We start from the raw sequence: 22,609 nt of genomic DNA, 5'->3' as shown, positions 1-22,609 counted from the left end.
CTCAAGAGACCCCCACTCCAGCACCTGCTACTCGGAAGCCTGTCTGGACGGCTGCTGGCTGCCCTGGACAACTTAATGGTCCCCAGTCAGCTGGAGAGATGGGGATGGTGGGTGCAATGGAGGGAGGGAGAAAAGACGGGGGTCTCTGTCTGGTGTGTGGGACAATTAAACGGGGTTGGGTAGAGTGAAGGTTATGTAGGAGTGTTGTGAATGGCCTTGAAACTAGAGGGCCTTGTCTTTCAGACACTGGGGGTGGGGTGGTGAGTGTGACTAGCCATTTGGGGAGGTTATTAATACAACACACTTTGCACAAATGTTACTTGTGTGCAAAGTTAAGCTAAAATTGGTCAGAAGAAATACATTTAACCACATTAAGACATCCTCCAAATCAAACTGCAGCAGTTCTGGCTTATAAACATGTACTGTCTGTTTTTCCGTGTGTGTGTGTGTTTGCATGCACGCATACAAACAAACTGAGCCAGCTGGCCTGCAAGGAACATGGATCTGAGAGGACAACTAGGTCAGTGTTCTTACTGCTACCCAACCACTTTGTCTTTATACATACATGTGGTCCTGTTTGTACATGCAGATTAATTGATCAATCGAGTAGTTGTTAGGTGCGTAAAATGTTGAAAAATGTCAATAGGTGGAAAAAAAAATAGTCATGTTTAAGAGGATGAAAATCAGAAAACTTGTTTTATTTGTGGAAGAATCACTCAAATCGATTAATCGATAATCAAAATGGCTAACAATACATTTTTCACAGAATCGGGGCCATTGGCTTAAGGCTATTTGCTGAGCAGGCAGGAAAGAACTAGTTGTAGATGGTAGGCCCTGAGGACAAAAATGAGAAGAAAGGAGGTGGAAACCAATGGCCAATGGCTATTTTGCCACAGGTTGTGTTGTACTGAGGGGCCCCTGGGAAAACCAGTGTGAGGCAAAGGCCAAACATGACAACAACTGCTGAACTAGGACAAGAATAAGGACATTATAGGCTAAGTATACTCAACTTGCAGATCTCAACTTGGAGAAAGGGAGAAATGTGGGAGAAATGTTATTTTCAATTTAAAGGCTTATATACAGTGGTTTGAAGTGGGCTGGTATTGCCCGGTAGGCAGTATCGGCACTTCTTGATTTGACTTTTTTGAGGATTGGTGCTGTTATTTGAGTACAGGCACTTCTCACGAGATGCCAGTACTCTCTTTAGGTAATCTGTCCAATTCATTATTATGGTCCAGAATACTAATTTTTCAGAGTGCACTACATGACATTCACCCATTTCCGCTAGAGTCCTGTGTTTGTACCTAGTGTTTTATTGCTAAACAAGAACAATATCTATCAGGCAAATTAGTTGCCAATGTTTGAATACGGCTTATTAAAGTCAAGGCTAATATCTATTACTGCGTAGTAAATAGAAAAGCCTTAAAACCACCAAACACCATCAACCCCCCGTTCTAGTATTTAAGTAAGTAAGCCTGACACAACTTGCCAAAAACAACAGCTTTGGTTGGATGCTGTGTCTTGATTCAGCATGTAAGGACCAGTTGCCCCTTGAATGCAGAGAGCTGTAGTTTGCTGACTGGCTAGCCATGCACCACAGCTGCTACCGATTTGTTTACCAAGAGCATGGTGTTCTCCAAGCAAATGTTGAGTTAGTAATGAAAGGCAGCACAGAGAAGCATTAGAAAGTAAGTAAGAAAAGAGACAAGGACACAAGCAGATGGCCGTGCAGGCTCCTGCTCAAAGCATGAAATATCAAAACAGTGCATGGTGTGCAACAGAAATAAGCCTTGCATCTCTGCTTTCGAAGAAGCAGTATGTTATGTTAGAAGATGTGAAGTGACACCATCTTTGTATCCATGTAAATCATAAAGCAGATTCGTATACTGCATTACAGGCAGATGATTGTGGGAAGATTATACTGAATTAAAATCGGCAAAGTTAAATGTACATATAAAAGGGGAAAAAAAAATACTAAGACAAAGCTGGCTTACAGCAGCAGTAGAAATGATGTAAATAACCTGTGCCCATCATTTATCAAAATATTACTTGCATGCACATACAGCACTCATCTGCAGTACACCTTGAGGCATAGTATATATCAGTGATAGTGGAGGCCACTGATGAGTTCATTAAAATGCAACCACAGGCTACAGAGGGCTTAGCATTTTGTGCATTTAAACTGCATGTCAAGAAAAAGAGTGAATGGTATTTCGAGATAAAATAATGTGCACACAGCCACCACCAAAAAGGTCTAGTCTAAAATAATAAAAAAAGAAAATCTATCAGAAATCAATAAAAAATGTCTATACTGAAACAAACCTGTGTTTGGATTAGTGCTGCTGGAACTTGTAGAAGAAGAAGAGGAGTAAGATGAGGCAGAGGAGAGGGTCAGAGCACTGAGGGCTCCTGCAGGCAGTGGCTGGCCTCTCTTCAGTAGCTGCTTATGCTCCTGCTGGCGGAAGCGTGGAGGCACCTCTCTGGGTGGGTAGCGAGCACTGACAGAAGACAACTGGCACTGCTGCTGAGGGGGAGTCTGAGTTGGGAGTTGGCTACTGGAGAAGGCGCGCTTGCCATTGCCAGAAAAAGAGGAGGAGGAGAGGGGCAGCGTGGGGCTGGAAGGGCGGAGGTGTTGAGGTGGGCCGGGGCTGGGCTTAGTGGAAGCAGTCTCTGGCACTGGATGGATACAATACACAGGCACACAAGCATACACATATACACACACACACACACACACAAACAAACAAAAAGACACATGCAGGTAGCAAGGTATTAATGTCTGGGTTAACGCACTATGAGCAAATACATAACAGAAATTATTAGGCTAAGTAGTGCTGACATTAAACAGCTACTGACAAGAACAGTCCTGATGTTGAAATGCCAGCTTCTATACAGCGATTAAGACTGTTAATCTAGTTTTTAAAAATCCTTTGTGGGCTAAATACTGCTTAATGTTACAAAATTACTATGAGCCGCACACGTGGTGATCGTAAAACCCCCCCAGTAATTTAGCAAGTTATATTCTGGTCTGTTATGTACTGTAAGATTACAAGTTACAATATACAAGTCCTTCAAACATGACATGCTCCAGTCTTTGGTAATATTTTGGGTGATATTTTTTTTTTGCGTATTCAGCAGGTATTCATTAAAAATAAAACAAGCAAAAAAAGCATTTAATTCAAACTGTTTCTCTCTGCACTGCAATTTATTTAGGACTATCCCTTTAAGTAGACCGCCTCAAGCAGCCTGTTGTTCAACATATGTTAGTGCCACAGACACGCAGTATGAAAAGGTCATATTTTTTCTGCTGACTGAACACAGACACACAAATGCATGAAGAAGCTACTTTCCTCATCATTACACTCTTCTCTCTCACAGACACGTGCACACACTCAGACACATAATTTAGCCAAAGGACATTACACCGACTTGCCTTTCCTTCCACCCCCACCCAGAAATCTGCCTTTTGCCAATTGGAGACACAGCTACCCCTCTAATGAATTGGTGTTAAGTCTGAAATGTGTTCCAAAAGTAACCTACACATGTGCTTGATGCAATAACTCACACACCTTTCTCTGCTGGTTTGACCTTTTCCCCTGTAGCTGCAGTGACCAGTTAGCTATCTAATTGAGTGTTGTCCTGAAAGGTGGTGTTATTAGCAAACAAAAAGTGCAGCAATCGTGAGGTCATAGTCACATGGAAATGGGATGAAACAGTCTCTTACTCTGTCTTTTTGAAAAACTTTACCCGTGAACATGGCATTGTTTCAAGGAATGTCTCCATCCACACAAAGCCCTGAGAAAGATTCAAAACGCCCTAGTACCTATGCCAGGCCTGTTAGTGGTGCTGTGATGCTGATCGTACACATTACAATGTATACAATCACAGAAACAGCGACAGAATGAACCAAGCCAGGGGAAAAGAAGGGAAAAACAATCACTGAGTTGTGTTGTTAATTCAAGTAAAAAATAGTGTCTGTGAAAACAGGTAATTTCAGACTGACTTTAGTTACTTTTCATTGAAAGTAGTTGTTAAACAATCTCCAAAAACAGGGGACGACAGAGGACGACAACAACAAAGACGAAGATGGGGACAGTGAATGCCAGCGCAAGATAGAGGTTGGGACTATGACATCATCATTTTCCCAAAGTTGCATATCTGTTGTCTTTCACTCAAGGGAGAGAGACAGAGAATGACGAAATAATCGTTTTTGTAAATACTGGTATGGGGAAAGGAAATAAATTGGATGGAAATAATTTGTTAATTAAAGCTTCCGTCTGTCCAAACTGAGAGTCAGAACTACACATCATATGGTAGTCATGCACTGCAGTGCTGGCAATTACCCGCTAAGTGACATACACAGGCAAATGCTACCCCACTGGAGGTTAAAGTAAATTCAAAGTGCAGAGCTATTCACTTTGCCTGCCAAGAGGCTCTCTGAAAGCTTGGGCTAAAAACAGAGCCCTTCTCAGTGAGCACAACGCCAATCCAGATGGCTGCCTTCTTGCTGACACACAGAAAGAGCAGAGACAAGTAGGAAACTTGAAATTGCATTAACAGATACAGTACAGTACAGATTCACAGGGGTTTTTGGCCCATTCCACCGAAGAGAATGTAGTCAAAGGGAGAAGGAGGTAGGAAAGAGAGAAAACGACACCCCCCTCAGCATTATCTGATGGGCTGCTGGCTTGGAACTGCAGCTGGTGACGCACATCTCTGATTAAATTCAGCTCAGCCCGCCTGACTCAGCCTCAACCAATCAGACACCAGGGAGGTAAATACATTCAGTCCCCCCTGTCTGCCCGCTCCTTTTGTGAGCTTCTTCTCAGCCCCCTCTTTCCCTCAGTGGGTTGCTCCATAATATCAGTTTCTTCTCTTTTTTCCTGTCTACCTGTCTTTCAGCCAGATGTTCTCTGCTATATTATGCTGCCTTTGTACACGTTGATTCCCCCCATCTTCTTTCTCTCCTTACCTTTTCATCTCCCAGTTTCTAATCCCCCCATCACCTCACTTTTCTTTATTTTTGACATTTTTCATCTAGTTTAACATAGTTAACAACTTTTTTCTGCACTACTAGATATTTCTCCTGTTCCCTGCTGCAAGATTACCAAATTGTAACAGATTCAAATTGAACTTTTTGTTATTTTTGTTTTTGTTTTGTTATTGGAATCCTACCATAAAATACTAACTATGGTCAAGCTAGTATTTGTTCAATGACCAAGGAACTACCAGGATGCAGTTTGCAGTTTTGGATACGTCTCACTGCTAGAACTGACACCCAATGACGGGGAACATCTGTGTACAGAATTTACTCTTATTACATGCACATACTTGTTGCTAGCAAAGGAAATTTAATTGTAGGTTTTTCAAATCTAATAAAGCCAAGTACAAACAAAGCTGAATTTGGTCTTGGCTGACTATTTATGTTGGTGTGGTTGTGTACATACATACAAAACACACAAATTATTAAGCAGGTGACACACTTCAACATGAGTTTTCTTTCAATCTCCTCCTCAAACTTTGCACAATATCTTTTTCTGACAAAATCACAATTATTGCAAAACAGTTTGCTGTGTCAAACAAACACATTTTCCTGGTCATAGTCAACTGCATTTCTCACATATACCCGGCGTCATACAGTCTGTGACTGTTTTGTAGTCCAAGTGCATCCATACTACAAATCCCTTATGTTGAATATGTCTAATTATTTATATATATATATATATATATATATATATATATATATATTTTCTTTTTAATCAAATTCCAGCATTGAAATGAGATGCCATCAAAATACTAACTACTACTCTACTTCATCATTCAAAAATAAAACAATTAAATTGTTCATTCATAAATCATTCATTTTTGTTATCAATTTCATATTCTAGGTCTAATCCATTTGGACAGGAACGGTAGTATTCTGAATACACACTTCCTTAAATCCTTTAAGGTTTTCAACTTCAAACTGTGAACGACAGCATTAAACCTGCTGAAAAGCAGTAGAAAAAGGATATAGCAAAATTACACAAAATGCTGACAATTATCTCTCTGCTATCTTGGCAGTATTAAATATCTTAATATTTAAGTCAAAGTAGTTCAAGTGACAGTTGTGTAGCAAGACTTTTATGTGGGCGCGACCTTGGTGCCTCTAACCAATTACCGAGGCATTTATACCAAGTGCACTGTAAATTTGATTAAACCCTCCAACTGAGGCACACTCTGCAACCTTGCAAACTTTTAATTACAGCCCTTCCTCACACTAAATGGTTAATTACACACAATGTGAGAGAGCCAAAGAAAGAGCAAGAGCTTAAGAATAGAGAACAAGTCAGTACTGATGGAGGGAAAAAAGCAGGCCACTCAGGGAGAATTGCATAAAGGAATCAGATATACAGAGTTTAAAAGCCATGAACATGGGTGAGAGGCAAGGTCTTTTGTGTCTTTGTAAAGAGCAATTGCGACTGGTTCTCTGAGCATAGTGCCAGGCAGCGCAGGTTCCATCATCTCTTCTGTCCATTGTCTGCAGTGTCACTTTATTATGCAGCCATGTTTACAGCAACAGGAGAGAAGGCCACAACACAGAGGCCTATAGACCATATAAAATGTTGCCGTTTTTAAACCTACAAGAACTAAGAACGAGAATGGATTCATATAGAATTATTAGCTGTAGGCAAATGGAATTTCATGGGGCCTTGTTCAGTTCTGAAATATATTGCATGTTTTAAAAGGGGATCTGCATCTGTTTGCAACAACTTTATACATGTTACCTCTCTAGTACTTTTATATGGGTGTGCAACTGAAAGTATTAGTGCTTGCACCTTGCATAGAGTAGTGGGAAACGTCTGTATGTCGTACTTCATGTATATTGATATTGATGAGGAACATTAGAAAAATAATATGGAAGCAGAGACACATACACTGATAAACAAGTTGCCTAGTTTTGGTGTTTTACCGTATTTTGGCACGGTAACCAAGAGGACCCGCATGCATTGAACATGCATGTGTTTATACACAAAAGGGAGGGTCAAGTGGGTGTGTCTCGATGAGGTCCCATCTGTCAGTATTCGTGGAGAAGCAGAAACCTCCCTCACTCAGTCACACACAACATAAAAGGCTAAATTTGTCACCCCTCACCCTTCCTATAAGGGAATGTTTCTATAGAGACTGGCAGTTGCTTAACACACCTCAGTTTGCCTCTTGTGGCTGTGCCTCCTGTGACCTCCTGCTATACCACTTCTCTTAAACCTCTCTCTCTCTAATTAGTGCTCCCCTTTTCCTCTTTTTCAGTCTCAGTTGCTTATCTTTGCTATGCCAAAACCTGTCTGTCTGGATTATGACCCATTTGGCCTTTTGAGCTCTTATGTGGCCAATTCAGTCTGAATAAAACACTTTAAATACAATCATGCTACACATGATGTGAGGTCAGAGCCTGAGGACATCCGTAGAAATTTACCTTTTTGTGTAATTGGTGTGAGTAGCATCCCAAAAGGTATATCTAACCTTTGAAGGATTACTACTACTGTGGATTTCCCAGATGCATGTCTTTATAATATGAATAACATTTTTAGTTATAATCAACTTATGACAAAAAATGTTACAAATGCTTGCATTAAAATCTGTTGGTAAAATAAAAATGGTGCATGGAACTATCTCTTCTTTGTGGTAGAAGTGCAACTGAACAATTTCCCAAGGAATAATGGACACGTATGCAGTCATATGGGCTATAAAACTATGAAACCCTTTAGTACACATACTGTATATGAAACCATGCTGCCCTCAGATCACAGGCTGAACTGTCATTCATATCACTCGAGCTACATCCTGTTAATAGGCCTGATATTTGACACACAGCAGCTCACTGCTGGGAGATGAGAAGATGATGGGGGAAGGGCAAAGAGGCACCAAATGCTCTCTTGTCAGCAGCATATGAGCGATCAAACAACAGAGAGAAAGGCATTGTTTAAGTCGGTTTCCTTTCTCTCTCTCTCTCTCTCCATCTCTCACTCTCCTCCCTCACTTGACATGCTTGCAGGCTAACACAGGGAAAAACAATTATGCTTTGCAGTCATAAATCCACAGGACATAACTCACAAGCTATTCACTATTATTTCATTGAGTGTTTGTAAATGTGGTTAACATAAGAGAAAAGCGGCACTAATGCTCAAGTAAATTAGCTTCTAATTATATTGCAATTCATGCAATTCCCTTTTAAGAGTGTTGACGCAATTAATAACATGTGAAATTTCGAATGAATCCCATAGAAAATTCAACGACACACTTGTGTTTGAGCATGTCTCCCGCCACTTTGGCAAATATAAAGCCGTTACCACTGTGGTAACGCCGTGTAAAAGTAATTTATTTTTCCTTAGCTGTGGTTGCTGAGGTCAAACATATTGAGAGTTGAATAAAACAAGCAGAAGAAACAGTCCAGGTATGGAGGAAAGTGAGGGACAAGGTAGCGACAGGCATTACCTTTCCAATTTTCCAGCAATGAAAAGTGTGTAGGCAGCAAAAATGGAGGCTGCATATTTTTTGATTATCATGGTGTGAGAATGATGCATGGTATTAGTGTGCCTGTGTGTAGCCACCTCTCATAACTCCAAAAATATCTGTATATGTCGGTGTGTTTACACTGGCATATGCTTACAGACACTGCTTTCACTGAGCATCTCCTCAGTGAAAGCACTTGATTCACTGAGAACAGTTTGAAAGGCCCCAGGTAACTGGAAGTGCAAGTATGCATATATTTTAATATGATTGTATCATTTAGGGATATACAATCTAAAGCTTCAATCCAAGTAGTTTTTATTCACTCCTCTGTTATTTTTTTTTTCTAAAGCTGGTAGGGATGTGTAGTAGTCAAGCTGACTGATTATGATTGCAGTGGTGGCAGTGATTGTGATGAAGCTGCATGTGTGCTGGCAGTGAATAATCAGCATCCCTCTGAGGTAATAGGGAACAAGAGGGAGGGTTCTGTATCAGAGGTCCAGGCTGCGTGTGTGTATGTCTGATGGGTTAGGGCAGTGGGACACTGCCTCCTGGAACCCTACTTTTGGTGAAGCTCCATGCCTAATGGGGGGCAGAGAAGTTAATTCCACTGCACCAAAGCTTTATCTCATTTTCATACATATGAATGTGCCAGGCCCAGATCAATTACCACAAACAAATTGAAATGCCTGGGACCAAGGAGGCCCACAGAGAGAAAAGCAGAAGATGATGTTGAGTGTGGGGGAGGTGGTATGCATGCAAATGTCTATGAATTTCTGAGAGTGCATGAGGAAGGTAGAATTCACTGATATGGATGGAAAGACACAAAATCACTACTGCATACTGATATCCTCCCTTCCTGCATATATACACACAGCTCTATTATTTAGTGTCACGCATGAAAACTCAACTCCTTCCAGTTCATGCCACGTTCATTTAAAGATATTGCAGATGGGACGTTGTGAGCAAACAGAGGACCTGATGACTCGCAAAGCGATTAGTCCTCAAATAGGCTCCCTCGTCTTCCACTTTCTTTATCTTTCTGGCCATATGAGTTCTCGCTACATACACACAATAAGTTTCTCATTCTATGTTCCCTTTTCTCTTTATCTTCCATTAAACATAGCATAAAATAAATGTCCATGTCATTAGACCTCATCTATACAAGCACCGGCATCAACTACCAATGGTCATTTTTGGCACTTAAGTGCTCATTGCTTCATTACTTTCTTTCCTTCTGTTATTCTTGCTTCTATCTGGCCTCACATTTCCCAGGATCACATTGTCCTTCTTCCTCTCCTTTCCTTCCTCTTCCCTCCCACAGTACGTCTCTTCAGTTCCTCTGCACTCGAACATATTTTCCCTGCAGAGTTTTCACTATTTTCTAACATTAAACATTTCCTTTGCTACTCCTACCAGTAGCATTTATTGGGACTTATGGTTTGGCTTGAATCCTGCACATTGAATTCTATAGCAGTACAGAGCCAAAACAACAAATATATGTCACAGTCCACATACTGTGGCTACGCGATAGTTGCAGATGAATTCTCAAAAGATATTAGGTAAACAATACAGCAACACATACCGAAAGAGATAGAGAACTCATGCTCAGAGAATGAGCTACACATGTAAATAATACCACTGCTGCACAACATACAATCTGCTGTACAACATACAATCTGTTACTTCAATGTAATTTAATTAAAGAAGGGATGAGTTTGAAATGTTTCAGAAGTTTTGAAACTGCAATAGAGATAGTTCAAGCTCAGGGATGTGGCAGTGAAACACTAAGGCGGGTAATTCAATGCAGGCTGTGGATGGGCACCTGTGCCAACAGACACAGCAAGAGGATTTTGTGCCAGCCAATCACTCTGCTCATAATCTCGGCCATCGTCAACCAAATAACACCAATTTCAGAAGTTTTACATGAATTCCCTCATCTTCATCTGTAAATGCAAGTATCAATCCAGAGTGAGACTAAAGTAAAGGAAAATAACCAGGGGTTTATTGAGTGTAAGAATGTAGATGGGGGGTGTCAACGTGGCCAAACAGAGTTTGATGTGTTGTGCGTTATATAAGTGCTCGGATTACTTTCATGGGCCTGAGAGCACAACAACACTATGAGCCACTATACACATCTATTTGTGTCTCAGCCGCGAAGCTAAGCTCCTATGGTCGCTCTGTGCGACAAATAATCTAAATATTCCTCAACAGTTGATATTGCGTTGATATCAATGTAGTATAGTATAGTATATATATGCGCTATGATATTGATATTGTGCAGATGCGCGCTTTCAGTGACCCCCCCACCCCCGACTAGTCGATTTTGAGTCGAAATTTCAGGGCTTCAGTCGACCAAGAATTTCTTTGGTTGATTACAGCCCTACTAGCCAGAGCCTTAGCATGTAGCTGTTGTTAAATACGAACATGATAGCAAGGCTATCAGAGGAGGAAACAACTATCGGTCCCATGATGAACACACGCATGAACACACAGATAAACACTAGGCACACACCTCACCCTTCTCACCTTTTTCAGCCCTGTTTGCATGCCTGTATCTTACTTGCTAAAGCAAAACAGAGCTCAAATTAAAGCACAGGTCTGACAATTGGACAGCTGAGACCAGCAGATGTTAATTTCTCACAATGAAAGTCAAACAGATTTTTCTCGCAATGTGCACACAAAATCAATTTCTGCTTCTAAAAAGAGCAACCAAGGGCACACGAGGACACATTTGTTTCAGCCCTATTCTCTGGAGTTCAGATGAACTCCACACCCCTCTTTTATTCCATTTCTTCTCTCCCCTCCTCCTTCCCCCATCCTCCCATCCCCCTACTAACACCACACTCAGGGTGCTGTCTGGCTGCCCTCATGCTTCACTGCCTGATGCTGCAGGCGTACTGGGCGTCACTCCACATCATTATCACACTCTGGATTTGCATTGCTGTGTATGTACATGTGTGTCTTGGAAATTTTAACCGACATAATTGTGCATGCATGTGCAAACTGTATATGCATGTCCATCTGTGTACAAGAATGCAAAAATGTTGCGTGTGTATAATGCATGAATAAAATGTGTCTATGGTTTGATAGGTCATTGTGTGTTAATCAGAGCTGATTAATGTGAATCAGTTGAAATGCATTTTTAGAAGATGAGGTGGATAAAAGGTTGTAGGGATTTTGAACATGACACTCACCTTTGGGTTTCTGATCAGCAACCTACAGAGGGAGAATGAGAGAAATATGTTTTAGTACTGATTACAGAAAGGATGATGTTGAACTAACATGGTTTAAATAAGTACATAGATCAAAAGTGTTAAGAGCTTTATTGTGCTATCAAGTACACTTATTCAATCTTGTCAAGCAATTTGTGATATTTTCTACTGAATGAACAGAAATAGTGAGTGTGAATAAGTATTTGTTTACTAAAAACTTGCAGGCTATGTTCCAGCTCAGCCAAAGATATTTATTATATAAAATACAAATGCCATGATAAGGAAAGACACTGTTTTAAAAAAGCACCGTTATTCAATGTACACACATAACAACTTAGTTGCATTTGTATTTATATAATAATTAAAAATAATAATAATAAAAAGCATATTTGCAATAACAATTTGCCTGATTTTGGATCACCTTTTTCTGAGCAATGTCTTTCTTGGTCTTTTCTTCTTGTTTTTTCTTTTTCTTTTCTTCCATCAAATGGTTCTCTTTCTTCTGTTGCTAGCTTCTCTCAGCTGTCCAACAAAAAGGGAAAGTGTAATGAGTGAGATATGAAGAAAAAGGGCAAGAATGCATCAAACACTTTTAACTACACTATTAATTGCAATCGGGTACAGTCACATTAAGGTATAAATTAAACTTGCAGACAAATATGCATACAGTTGATAAACACACATGCAAATTCTAAACCTCTTCCCTCTGTGAAACCGAGCCAATGAATCTGGAAAAACCTTGTCATTCACAATCATCTCTTCTGAGGAACATTTTCCCTCATGGTAGAAAAAAACAAAGGCTGGTTTAAAGATAGAGAATGGCAGAGAATTGCAAGAAAATACAATGGCATGGGTTTAAACAATAATACAGTGTCTTTTTTTTTTTTTTTACAAGGACCTGTTTTCAGTGGTTGTGGGTCAAACTACCTAAATACCTAGCCTAAGGAAATGAAGAGGGCCAGAGAAATTAAGTGTTTTTTACACTGTGTTTCCTTTGGCTCAGCCTTGGCGATATCTCATGGAAACAAGCAAAGGCATGAGCTGGGATGGATGGATGCTAATATATAATACAGCACAACCCCATGACAAATCAATAATACGACTGTCTTAAATGTGCAAATGAAATTGATAATCTCCATATCTGTTGAAAAAATTATGAGAAAAAAGCATGCATGCATGCACACATCGTACAGCCATTGTGTTTTATCCTTATGAACTGTGAGGACACTGTTTTTCTAAGACTCTAGGACATGGGCAGTCTTATTTCTGAGAGCTAATTTAAGAGATCAATAATAGAAATAATCTTTTGTTCTATACATCATGTACTCTTTCCCTGGCAAACACACGAAACACAACATTACAAGTGTGTTCCTGGAATCAGAACTTAAAAATGTATGAATGAATCATAATTCTCAGGCAAGAGGGTTAATAAAAGGCTTTTCTCCAACTGCACTGCCCACTAACAGGAGGAGGGAGCTGTCAGTCAAAGTGACAGAAGAGGCCTCAAAGAGACTGCATGATGGTGGGGCAATGTCTCTATAGCATTGAAGGAGAGGATTAAAAAGATTCAGTAGACAAGGGTTAGTCGTACATAAATATGGACAGAAGGAGATACAGAAGAGACAATGTATCGAGCAAAACCCTGGGAAAGACTGCTTAACTTGTGGCCATGACAGTGGGTTGTAATATAAGGTGATATTCCTAGATTAGGGGTTTTTTTTTGCATTGGCTTTAATCTTCCTCTTCTTCAATCTTTCTCTCCATATGCCTCTAATATTCACACAAACATGCACTCACACAATCCTTTTTTTCTCACTGTGGTTTCATTGTGCCATCTCAGCAGCTTGGGGCAGAAAGCCCTCAGGTACTGCAAACAATTCCAAGCATGCCAACACAAATTTCAATAACTAGAAAACAAGAGGAAATTATGCCACAAATGAGAAAAGAACATGAAAACGAGTATTCTTTCCCCATCAGTTGCTAGCGACAGAGCTTCTCTGATGCAGCTGGTTCTGTCCCATCTGGTTACTACTCCTACTGTCACACACACAACGACAGGAAATGAGGGTTGGAGAAATTGGGTCAGGAGGTATATACAGATACAACGTACGCCACACCTGCAAAATAATAGGGATTTATCATCAACTGAATATCCCATGTATCAATTATATATGGATTGCTTTGTATTACATTGATCTGTATCATTATTTACTCCAATCTTGGATTGCAAGAAGAAAATATTTGCTATGTGAAAGAGGATATGGCCAACTGAGCTGACACAGACATTGCTAAAGTTAGATTCCCTTATGTCCTCTGCTGCCCCCACATATATCTTTACCTGCCTCTACCCTGTCTGTCTCCCTGTCTGTATGTGCTGCTGACACCAGCACCTTCTCAGCAGTGACCCTGGGGTGTCTCTATGCTGCCTCCAAGCATCAGATTTACTCTTGTTGGCAGTACGACACTGCGGTTAGGAAAAAGATGTCATGTTTTGGTGTTTGTCATACAAGGCCACTGTATGTCATTCCATCTACTCTTACATGCAAAAGGGCCTTAGCTCAAAACATAGTAACTTACCAAAGGAAGTACTTAACTCATGTCTATAATTTAACTACCTTTACAACTCATCACCATCCCCTGATAAAAGATTAACCATGAAATACAAATAAGACAGACAATTCTAGAGACATTTCTTGTTAAAAGTCAGCATTAAGAGAACATAAATAAAATATATAAAAGTGATTTGTTTATTGATATTCCTGCTAGCTGGCAAGCAGTTTACCAACACATCCTAGAGTTGGCTGGGATTTTCTGTACTTTTTAACCCTCAATGTCTTTAACATTTTATATCTCTAAATTTATTATAAAAAGACACAGCTTTTGGGTTATTGGAAATGTCCACTTTCATGTGAGGCTAGCCATTGTACAAGTCTGATGCCAAGCAGAAACAAGCATGTGATTCAGCTACCCTTGTACTGAATGAATCTCTGGGGCCGCAGGGAAAATGTGAATAATTTGCATGGTGAGGCAGGACCCTCTCATCCTCTGCTGCAAAAGACAGCCCCATGTCCTTGGACTGTAGAGCTGCTAAGCAATAGAGAAGGAGGCTTGACAACAGGAACACTCTGTACAGGAATGAAGAAGCTAGAAGCTTGCTCACTCACACACTTACACACACATAGCCTCGCATAAAAACACACAGACACACGTGGGGGAGGTTTGATGTACACAGGCGGGAGGTAGTCTGTCAGAAGCCTGTCTTTTTCTGCCAGGCATGCAGAGGAGAGGGAGGTGGGAAGAGGATAAACCGAGATGAGGATGGGGTGGGGGTAGAAAGCAGATGCAGAGCAACACCAATTAAGAACGACAGCCGCCGCCAGAGAACCAGACAGAGAGCAAAGAGAAAGAAATACTGCCCTGGAAAGAGACGGAACCCTCAGTGAAACTAAGAGGAAAAACTGAACAAAGCTATATTGGTGCTGGTAGAAGAGGAGAGCTGGGGAATTTTGGGGGTGGGGCGTGACACGGAAATATCCATGCAGCCTGATTATTAGTACCTAGAGACGCATGGAGAAATATGAGGGGAGAGTGGGAAAACATGCAAAAGTGAAAGAAAGTGCTGCTTCATTTGTGTTAAGAATGTGCAAGCAACGGAAGAAAGAGAGAGAACTTCAAGGGCTGCAAGGGAAAATGTGTAACTTCATGTGTTCTGAAAGGCTATCAGACCAACCACAGACAAGAACAATCACAAAGGAGTAGGAAGAAAAAGAGAGGACCTTCCTCTCTCAGAAATAGAAGTAATAGGTCGTAGCCACAGAGTGTGGCAAATCCACTCCCAACCTCTATTACCTTTCAGCCAGCCACCCATTCCTGTGGCATTAGAGAAGCCACGGGACTCTCCTGAGCCTTATTACATGGAACATTATCATGGACAGCCCTGGGGAATAATTCTTCAATACCTGCTACAGACCGCAACTACTTCCCCATAAACGTGTGTGGGTGTGTATTTGGGTTTATTTAACCCGAATGGCTTGGGGAAAGACAAGCCTATAAATTCCACAGTTGAGAAGCAGTAATAACAGTGGTGTTGTTGGTGGTGTGTTTCCATCCCTCATCACACAAACATGAGTTTGAGTCTGCTTGGTTTATAAGCATTCTGTTCATACCAGCTTCACTTTCAGCAGGTGGAGAGAGTGGCTTGTGAAAATACCCGAGACACTTTGTTGCTTCTAGACTGTGGTGAAAAAAAAAAAAAATCTTGGTCGGCGTAGTGGCTGAGAGAGAAAGGATGTGTGGAGAGGGGCAGTGGAGGTGGTGGGGGAGCATGATGGAGTAAGAAAGTTAAAGAATCAGATAGTGAGAAAGTCAAGGCTGTGCTATAAATAAAAGCTTTGAGGTTTGCCTCCAGAAAATTAGCTCTCAGCGTCTTGGCTGCTTCCTCTGCCAAGTCGATATGAAACTTTAACAGTGGCAGCTCATTAAATGGGAAAACAGCACAATGCATGAGACCAAACAGGCCTTCTCTCTGCCAGCACCAAAGCTAAAGCTTATTGAATTCAAGAGGAAGCTGTCATGTACTGGTGTACGTGTTTTTTGCTTATGATTGCTTTGAGTTGGTGAGAATGTGAGGTTGTGCATGCCCTGCATATGCCTGTACATTTTGTAGTGTAATTGACTCTCACTGTTTTGAAGTGAATAACAGCCAAAGGTCTGGATCGTAAAGAAGTGCTGTTATGACTGACAAAATGGCAGACCCTTAGATTGCAATTAATAGATTAAAAAACAAATATCCGATTCAACCTCATTGAACAAAGTTAAAAATAAATACATAAATATATAGAAATCTTTAACTTTATTAATTCATCATGTAGACATATTAAAAATAAAAATACTAGTATTAAAAAATATATAAAATACTACAGTTTTATCATTAAACATTTGTAAAGAAAAGACAACACTGATAGTTGGGGTACTAGCTTATTTGGCCAAATTGTTATTGTCTCAGATAAGTTAATGTCTTATTTAATTTAAATTGGGCTATACCAAACTGTGGTCTTACATCACAAGAAATGTTTTAGTGGCCTATTTCTAGTAAAGGTAAGCCCTAGAAGCTTAGTAAATGTATTCAAGTTGACATGTAAGTGATAAAACTGAACAGACAGCTAACAAATGAATCCAATGTAAGGACAGAAAGCACATGCTAGTGCTATTTACTGTGATATTTGGAAGTGCTGTGGCCTAAGTCCTGTTACATAATGGGTAAGGCTGTCTAATGATGGTTTGGAGCAGGAAAAGGGGAACATTGTACATTGGATGTCCCGCAGATTTTCTGTCAGCCACCATGTGATGCCTCTCTCCTTTTCTCCAGGTCTTTCCAATTAGCTAACATGGAGCTGAGGGAGAGAGGGAGGCCCCCACCAGACCTCGGCACATTGAGCATTCCTCTGGACCCCTGCCAAGACTCACAGGCAGAACCTCACCGATTTCAGCTTTGCCTTCCCCATCCCCCTGCTTCCATCACGATCTGGCTTACCCCTGGTGCGGCCCCTAAGGCCCAGCCGCCTCCACTGGCACACAACTTGGACAGGGAGAGGGGGACACAAGCACCAGCAAACCTGAATGAAATGGCCAAAGGACTTTATAGTTAAAATGATCTAAAACTCCTTTCACACAAAAGCCCCATGTATGACATAATGATATGAGGCATGAACATGAGTTTAACCAATGTTCATCTTTGTACAGGGACTACAGGTCAAAAACAATTATCGGGTCACTGCCCCTCACACAAGACTGAAACTATATTTTATATTCTCCACTAATAAAATATGATTTTTTTTTTAAACAATTTCATTAGCTTGCACACATTTAACCAGGGAGAAGTGAATTTGTGGCTGAGAATACAAGACGATAACATTTTAAGTATCACAACATGATCTTAGCCATCTCTTACCAAAGCAGATCAGTGTCAGAGCTGTGATGAACCAGGCTAGAAAAACCACATTTCAGCGAACACACTGGTTTTTCTTGCGACCATCAATCTAGTCCACTACAATTACTAAAATACAAAATAATACAAATTGTTGTAAGTGCAGTAGCAACCATCGCTGATCTAAACAAAAAGACATTTCGTACAATGGCCAAACCAAACCCAACAGCCTGGCAAGTCTTTATCCTACTCCCCTCTTCTCCAAAACAGCATCCATAGAGCAGAGCAAAAGGGTAATGGTTTTTAGTGGCATTACACTGAATCAAGCTCTGAGTCTGCCCCCTTATGGGAAACAGCACCCTGTGGTGGGGTTAAGTGCATTATCTATCACGGCTGTGCCAGTTGTTTGAAATGCCTCATAATCACAGGCTCAGTAACTACTGTGGTCAGGCTTGGGCTAAGGTCAATGACAGGGAAAAGGAATTGACAACACAAGCTACTTTTACTAAGCAGCATTTGTCAGGGTCATCACAAAAAAAATGTTCAACCAATTGCAAACCACTGTACAAAAACAAAAACTCATAACTGAAGAACACAAAGTGAATATAGGGTAAGAGTGGCATAGGAGAAGCGGCTCATCCAAGTTGCATGCTGCCCAACAAAGACCAGAGTAATGGAAGCAATCTGAGGATTGATCTATTGTTGATGTTCTGTCTCTAAAGGGTTAGACAAGGGGAAGAAAGCTTTGAGTTTCTTTTTAAATGTATGATCCTGCACAGTGATAAGAGGCTACAGACAAAGTTACTGCCAGGGTTTGTGCTCATGGCTTTGTTACATTACACTCTAATCAAAACAGTGTCTGGATGCCAACAGCCTAGAGCCTGTCTGAATACACAGCCAACATGGGTTAAGGGTTTCCTGCTAGCATGCAGCCAAAATGCATGCTGAAAAAGTTGTATTATTATTCATTGAGCCTAGGCCGCCAGTGTGAGACTGAATTTCTCACCTTGGGTCTTTGTGAAATGGGAAAGAATCAATATTACACATTTGGACAGTGTGAAGTTATGCATTTTTTTGTGACTAGATTTGATGATGTTGGTATAGATTGAAAGACCTCATGTCCATGTTCTTCCAAGATTATCAGTTTTATAATAATTTCTCCTAATGCCCCCACACACCCCAGACTTACCCAAGTGCCCCAAAGATGAGCCACCTTTTGTGGCTACAGCAGTAGCCATTGTGCTTATCGGGGGTTAAGCTTAACTATTTGGTATGGCAGAAATGTAGCAGAGAGAATTCATGTCTTTTTTGTCTCTGCCTATTCCAAAGTTTTACACACACCAAAGGGACCAGGCAACATATTACTCTTACTGCTTGCTTGTCAGCCTTTTGGAAAGATGTGCATGTATATGGAAGGGAGGACCCTTGATCTCGGGTAGGAACAAGGCTTTTTGTGTGTCTGTAAGTAAGCTGGGTGTCTTAGGCATGCAGGGGGCAGTTCATAACCTGATTAACAATTGCAGGACATTAACCAACTGCCTGAGCTGTGAACTTGACACAAATAGTGACACAACCTCCCATGGCGCAAATCAACAGGCATTACATGTTGTAATGCCTGTTGATTCAAACACAAGCACACACATTTTGCAACAGCACACTTACATTCCAAGATATGGCAAAAGCAGAGATGCAAAATGTATGGACTGCACATAAATAATGTGTGTATGTGTGTCACTGGTGCGCCTGCACGATTTTCATTTCACCACCTCACTGGTGTGTGACGATAGAGATTAGACAGTGGTGACAGAGATGTCAGAGGGGGGAAGGAAAAGAGGTTTGAAATTGAACAGGAAATTATGTACTTCAATTAAGACATGCGGAGGAGATATTAAAAGCTATACCCCAGTGCCTGGGGACAGGACGTAGAAGGGGGGGATGCAATGGAAGGTGACAGTTAAATCAGAATCCCTGGGTTTCTCACTGAGCCGGAGGGTGGAAAAGAGACAGGGCAGCAATTTTAAATAATGTACTTGGGACTCAGTGTAGTGAAATGCACAGTAGTGTGCAAGATACATGATGTGATAGACTATCATTTTTTGTAACTCTTATCAGGTAGAGTTACAAAAAGAACCCCAGTGGCGTTACACAGTGGTAATCAGGATAAAATCAAACATCACGCCTCGGTCAAACTGAGGAAAATCACTGCGACTAGAATAGGTAGACACAAAACCAAAACAAGAAAAGAAAAGTATACCACCCCTCACCCTTATGAAATTATACTTTGTCAGCAACTGCAATCAGTGAACAATTCCTTTGCAATAAATACGCACAAAATCACATTCTGTGACTACAGAGACTTAGTGCTTGGCAGGCAGTGCTTGCAGTCAGTTTCAATAAATCCTCACATTAAACACTCACATGTACACAGAGCGTTCTGGTCCACTCAGCCAATCATGAAAGAGCTATGATATAACACACAAGTTCCCAACATTTTTCACATCAAACCGCCTCTTCTATAAGCACGAAGGAGAATTACCTCCAATCGGTCGTTTTGTCATCCATCCAACATCACATATACGACACGTATATCCCCCAAAATACACACTTAGCGCTCTTAAAGGCTGGCTGCACCAGGTCTTTTTTATATACTTTGGTTTGATTTGAAACGTTTATATTGTGAAGAAATCACTCAGTCCTGGAAACAATAATAATCATTGGTCGACTAGGAGTGAGTCAGTGCTATGGTTACAAACCAAACCAAATAAATAAATTATGATACATATTAAAGCCAATGGTTTTATAAAATTAAAATAAAATAATGAAGCTGTATAGTCACTCAATTTCCCCTTTTTTCTTTTTAACGTATATTGCATTACATAGACATACAGTATACATTGTGTCTGTGCACCATTATGATCTCCACTCGGCAACTACGCTTGCTCATCCCCCCCCATGATATGAAAAGCCATTAATTTGAAACTTACCTCGCGTTAACCACAGCTTTGGCAGCTTTCAGTCGAGAGCAGGTGCATGGCAGAAAAAAGGATGCAAGAAAATCATTCTCCGATGTCTTCTCTAAAAGTTACCCGTAAGGAGAAGGAGCAGAGATTCAGTCGCAGTTGAAGTCAGACTTTACAGATAAGCCGTCTGCTGCTGCTGCTGCTGAAGCAGCTTGGTGACAAGAAGATACCGAGGTAAACAAGGGCTACTGAGCCCGATATGACGTTGCACACAGCAAGTACGGCAATGTATGCTTAGAACAAAAAAATATTTTTTTTTAATATCACCGAGAAATTAAACTTGCAAAAAACAGTTTGTTAAAACGTCACGATATAAGGGGGCGTGGAGGGAGCGAAACACCGCCAACAACAAAAACAAAAAAACCCGAACACGAATAAAATGACTTAAAATTGTAAGCTAATGTTAGCTAGTAGGCAGCTGAAAATCATCGACCGTCGCGAGGTGTTGCAAAGTGGAGAATTCAGGCAGCTTTCGTTAAAATTGCCGATGACTTCTCGCGTATCAGAGCAAGCCGACGGTCGCCGTCAGCCAGCCAACTTGTTTTAAAGTGCAAAAAGAAATGTTTTGTTTGTTTGTTTAGGTCGCCAGCTGGACGAAAAACAAAGGGCTGGCTATCGCGAATGCAAAGTGAGAAACGACTCCGGGAAAATACATTCTGCGTGGATCCATACAGCGGAGCGGACAGTCATGGCAAGCGTTCAGTGGGCTCTCGTTGACAGTGGTCTCGCAGCCATTTTGTTCAAAGTAACAACACTGCAGTCTCTCCCTCTCCTCCTCTGAGAGAGCGGGCAGACCAGGAAGTGGCTCGAGGTACGTCACTCCCGACCAACCACAACACCAGATACTGACTCCGCCCATTGGCTCCCCGGCCCCGCCTATGCCGTTCTCCAATCCTCTCCATGGACACGGAGGGTGGATATGACAGGCAGCTTACATTTCCAAAGTAATTGCTGAAGCATGCAGCAAACACTGTACTGGGAGGATGATAATATGAAATAAGAAAGATATTAATCACATCATTTAAATGTTTCAGAGGCAAGCAATAACACAAGTGTGAGGATGATGTTAAGTAAGTACATACGTGTTGTTAAGTATTACATAAAGGTTATGTAAAAGGCTTGTATGAATTTTTGATCAAATTCATACAAAACAGTGGACTCACATAAGAAGTGTGCTAAAATACTTCTCATTCTCCAGCTGTGCCTGAGGATCAATTGTCTCGCTTTGCTTGCGCGGTGTACAGCAGAAGTTGAGAAATGTTTAACTTTCCAATTTCTCCACATAACACATAACAATGGCAGACATTGCATTGCAATCGCTAAAGCAACATTAGCAACTCTACGAAGTTGGCCATGACAGTTACTGCTCTGCTAAATTCTGATAGCAGAGCCAACACCAAACATCAAGTACACCCACCACCAAGCGTTAAAGTGATGCATATAGAGTACAGCCAGGTGGTAGCCAATTGCTTAAGAATTGTTGGTGTGTTCTCTTGAAAATAAGCAAATTCACTTTTTGGTTACTCCACCATTTCCCCAGTTGTATAAGCTGTGTCTTCATTTAGCAGTCTACACAGTCTATGATGATGACTGTGTAAGCCAAAACAAGTCAGGTCAGGGAATATCCTATTTATATCTTGAGTCAGCTATTTTGAGGACTCCAAAATAAATGCTACGGTTGTTCTCTGTTCTGTTTTTAAAACTACTTCTCTAATACTCCTAATTGTATAAATGAACTTGGGTAGCCTACTTTTTACTACTGGGTTAGTGACATGGTATGACATTACATAATATATTCAAGAAATATAATACCATACGTCATGTGGCTCATAATGTGAATAGAGCAAGAGTACAGAAATAGAGAAGTAGAGACTCGTAAAAGTCTGCAGGCATTATGGACTTTATTTAGCAGACCCAAATGTCTCTTAAAGGGCTCACCCCAAGTTTCTCTACCCCAGATG

The 22,609-nt window shown here is 40.8% G+C and overlaps 1 protein-coding gene across 3 annotated transcripts in view; it reads right to left on the bottom strand.

The window, feature by feature from the left end:
- The window catches only part of tnrc6c2 (trinucleotide repeat containing adaptor 6C2), a 47,152-nt gene extending 25,735 nt beyond the window's left edge, over positions 1-21,417 (bottom strand). For 2 of the 3 annotated variants that reach the window (XM_058641713.1, XM_058641714.1), the window contains exons 1-4: positions 20,613-21,417; positions 12,124-12,224; positions 11,685-11,706; positions 2,323-2,676 (exon numbers count right to left, since the gene is read on the bottom strand). In XM_058641713.1, the coding sequence (XP_058497696.1) occupies positions 2,323-2,676; positions 11,685-11,706; positions 12,124-12,186 (439 nt within the window). In that variant the 5' untranslated portion in view covers positions 12,187-12,224; positions 20,613-21,417. The remainder of the gene's footprint in view (positions 1-2,322; positions 2,677-11,684; positions 11,707-12,123; positions 12,225-20,612) is intronic. The other variant, XM_058641715.1, reaches the window with a different exon arrangement.
- Positions 21,418-22,609: the final 1,192 nt, after the last annotated feature.

Source organism: Solea solea, chromosome 10 (genome assembly GCF_958295425.1).
Source record: "Solea solea chromosome 10, fSolSol10.1, whole genome shotgun sequence".
Lineage (NCBI taxonomy): Eukaryota > Metazoa > Chordata > Actinopteri > Pleuronectiformes > Soleidae > Solea > Solea solea.
The sequence above is the reverse complement of the archived record's forward strand: the minus strand, read 5'-3'. Positions and strand labels throughout refer to the sequence as shown.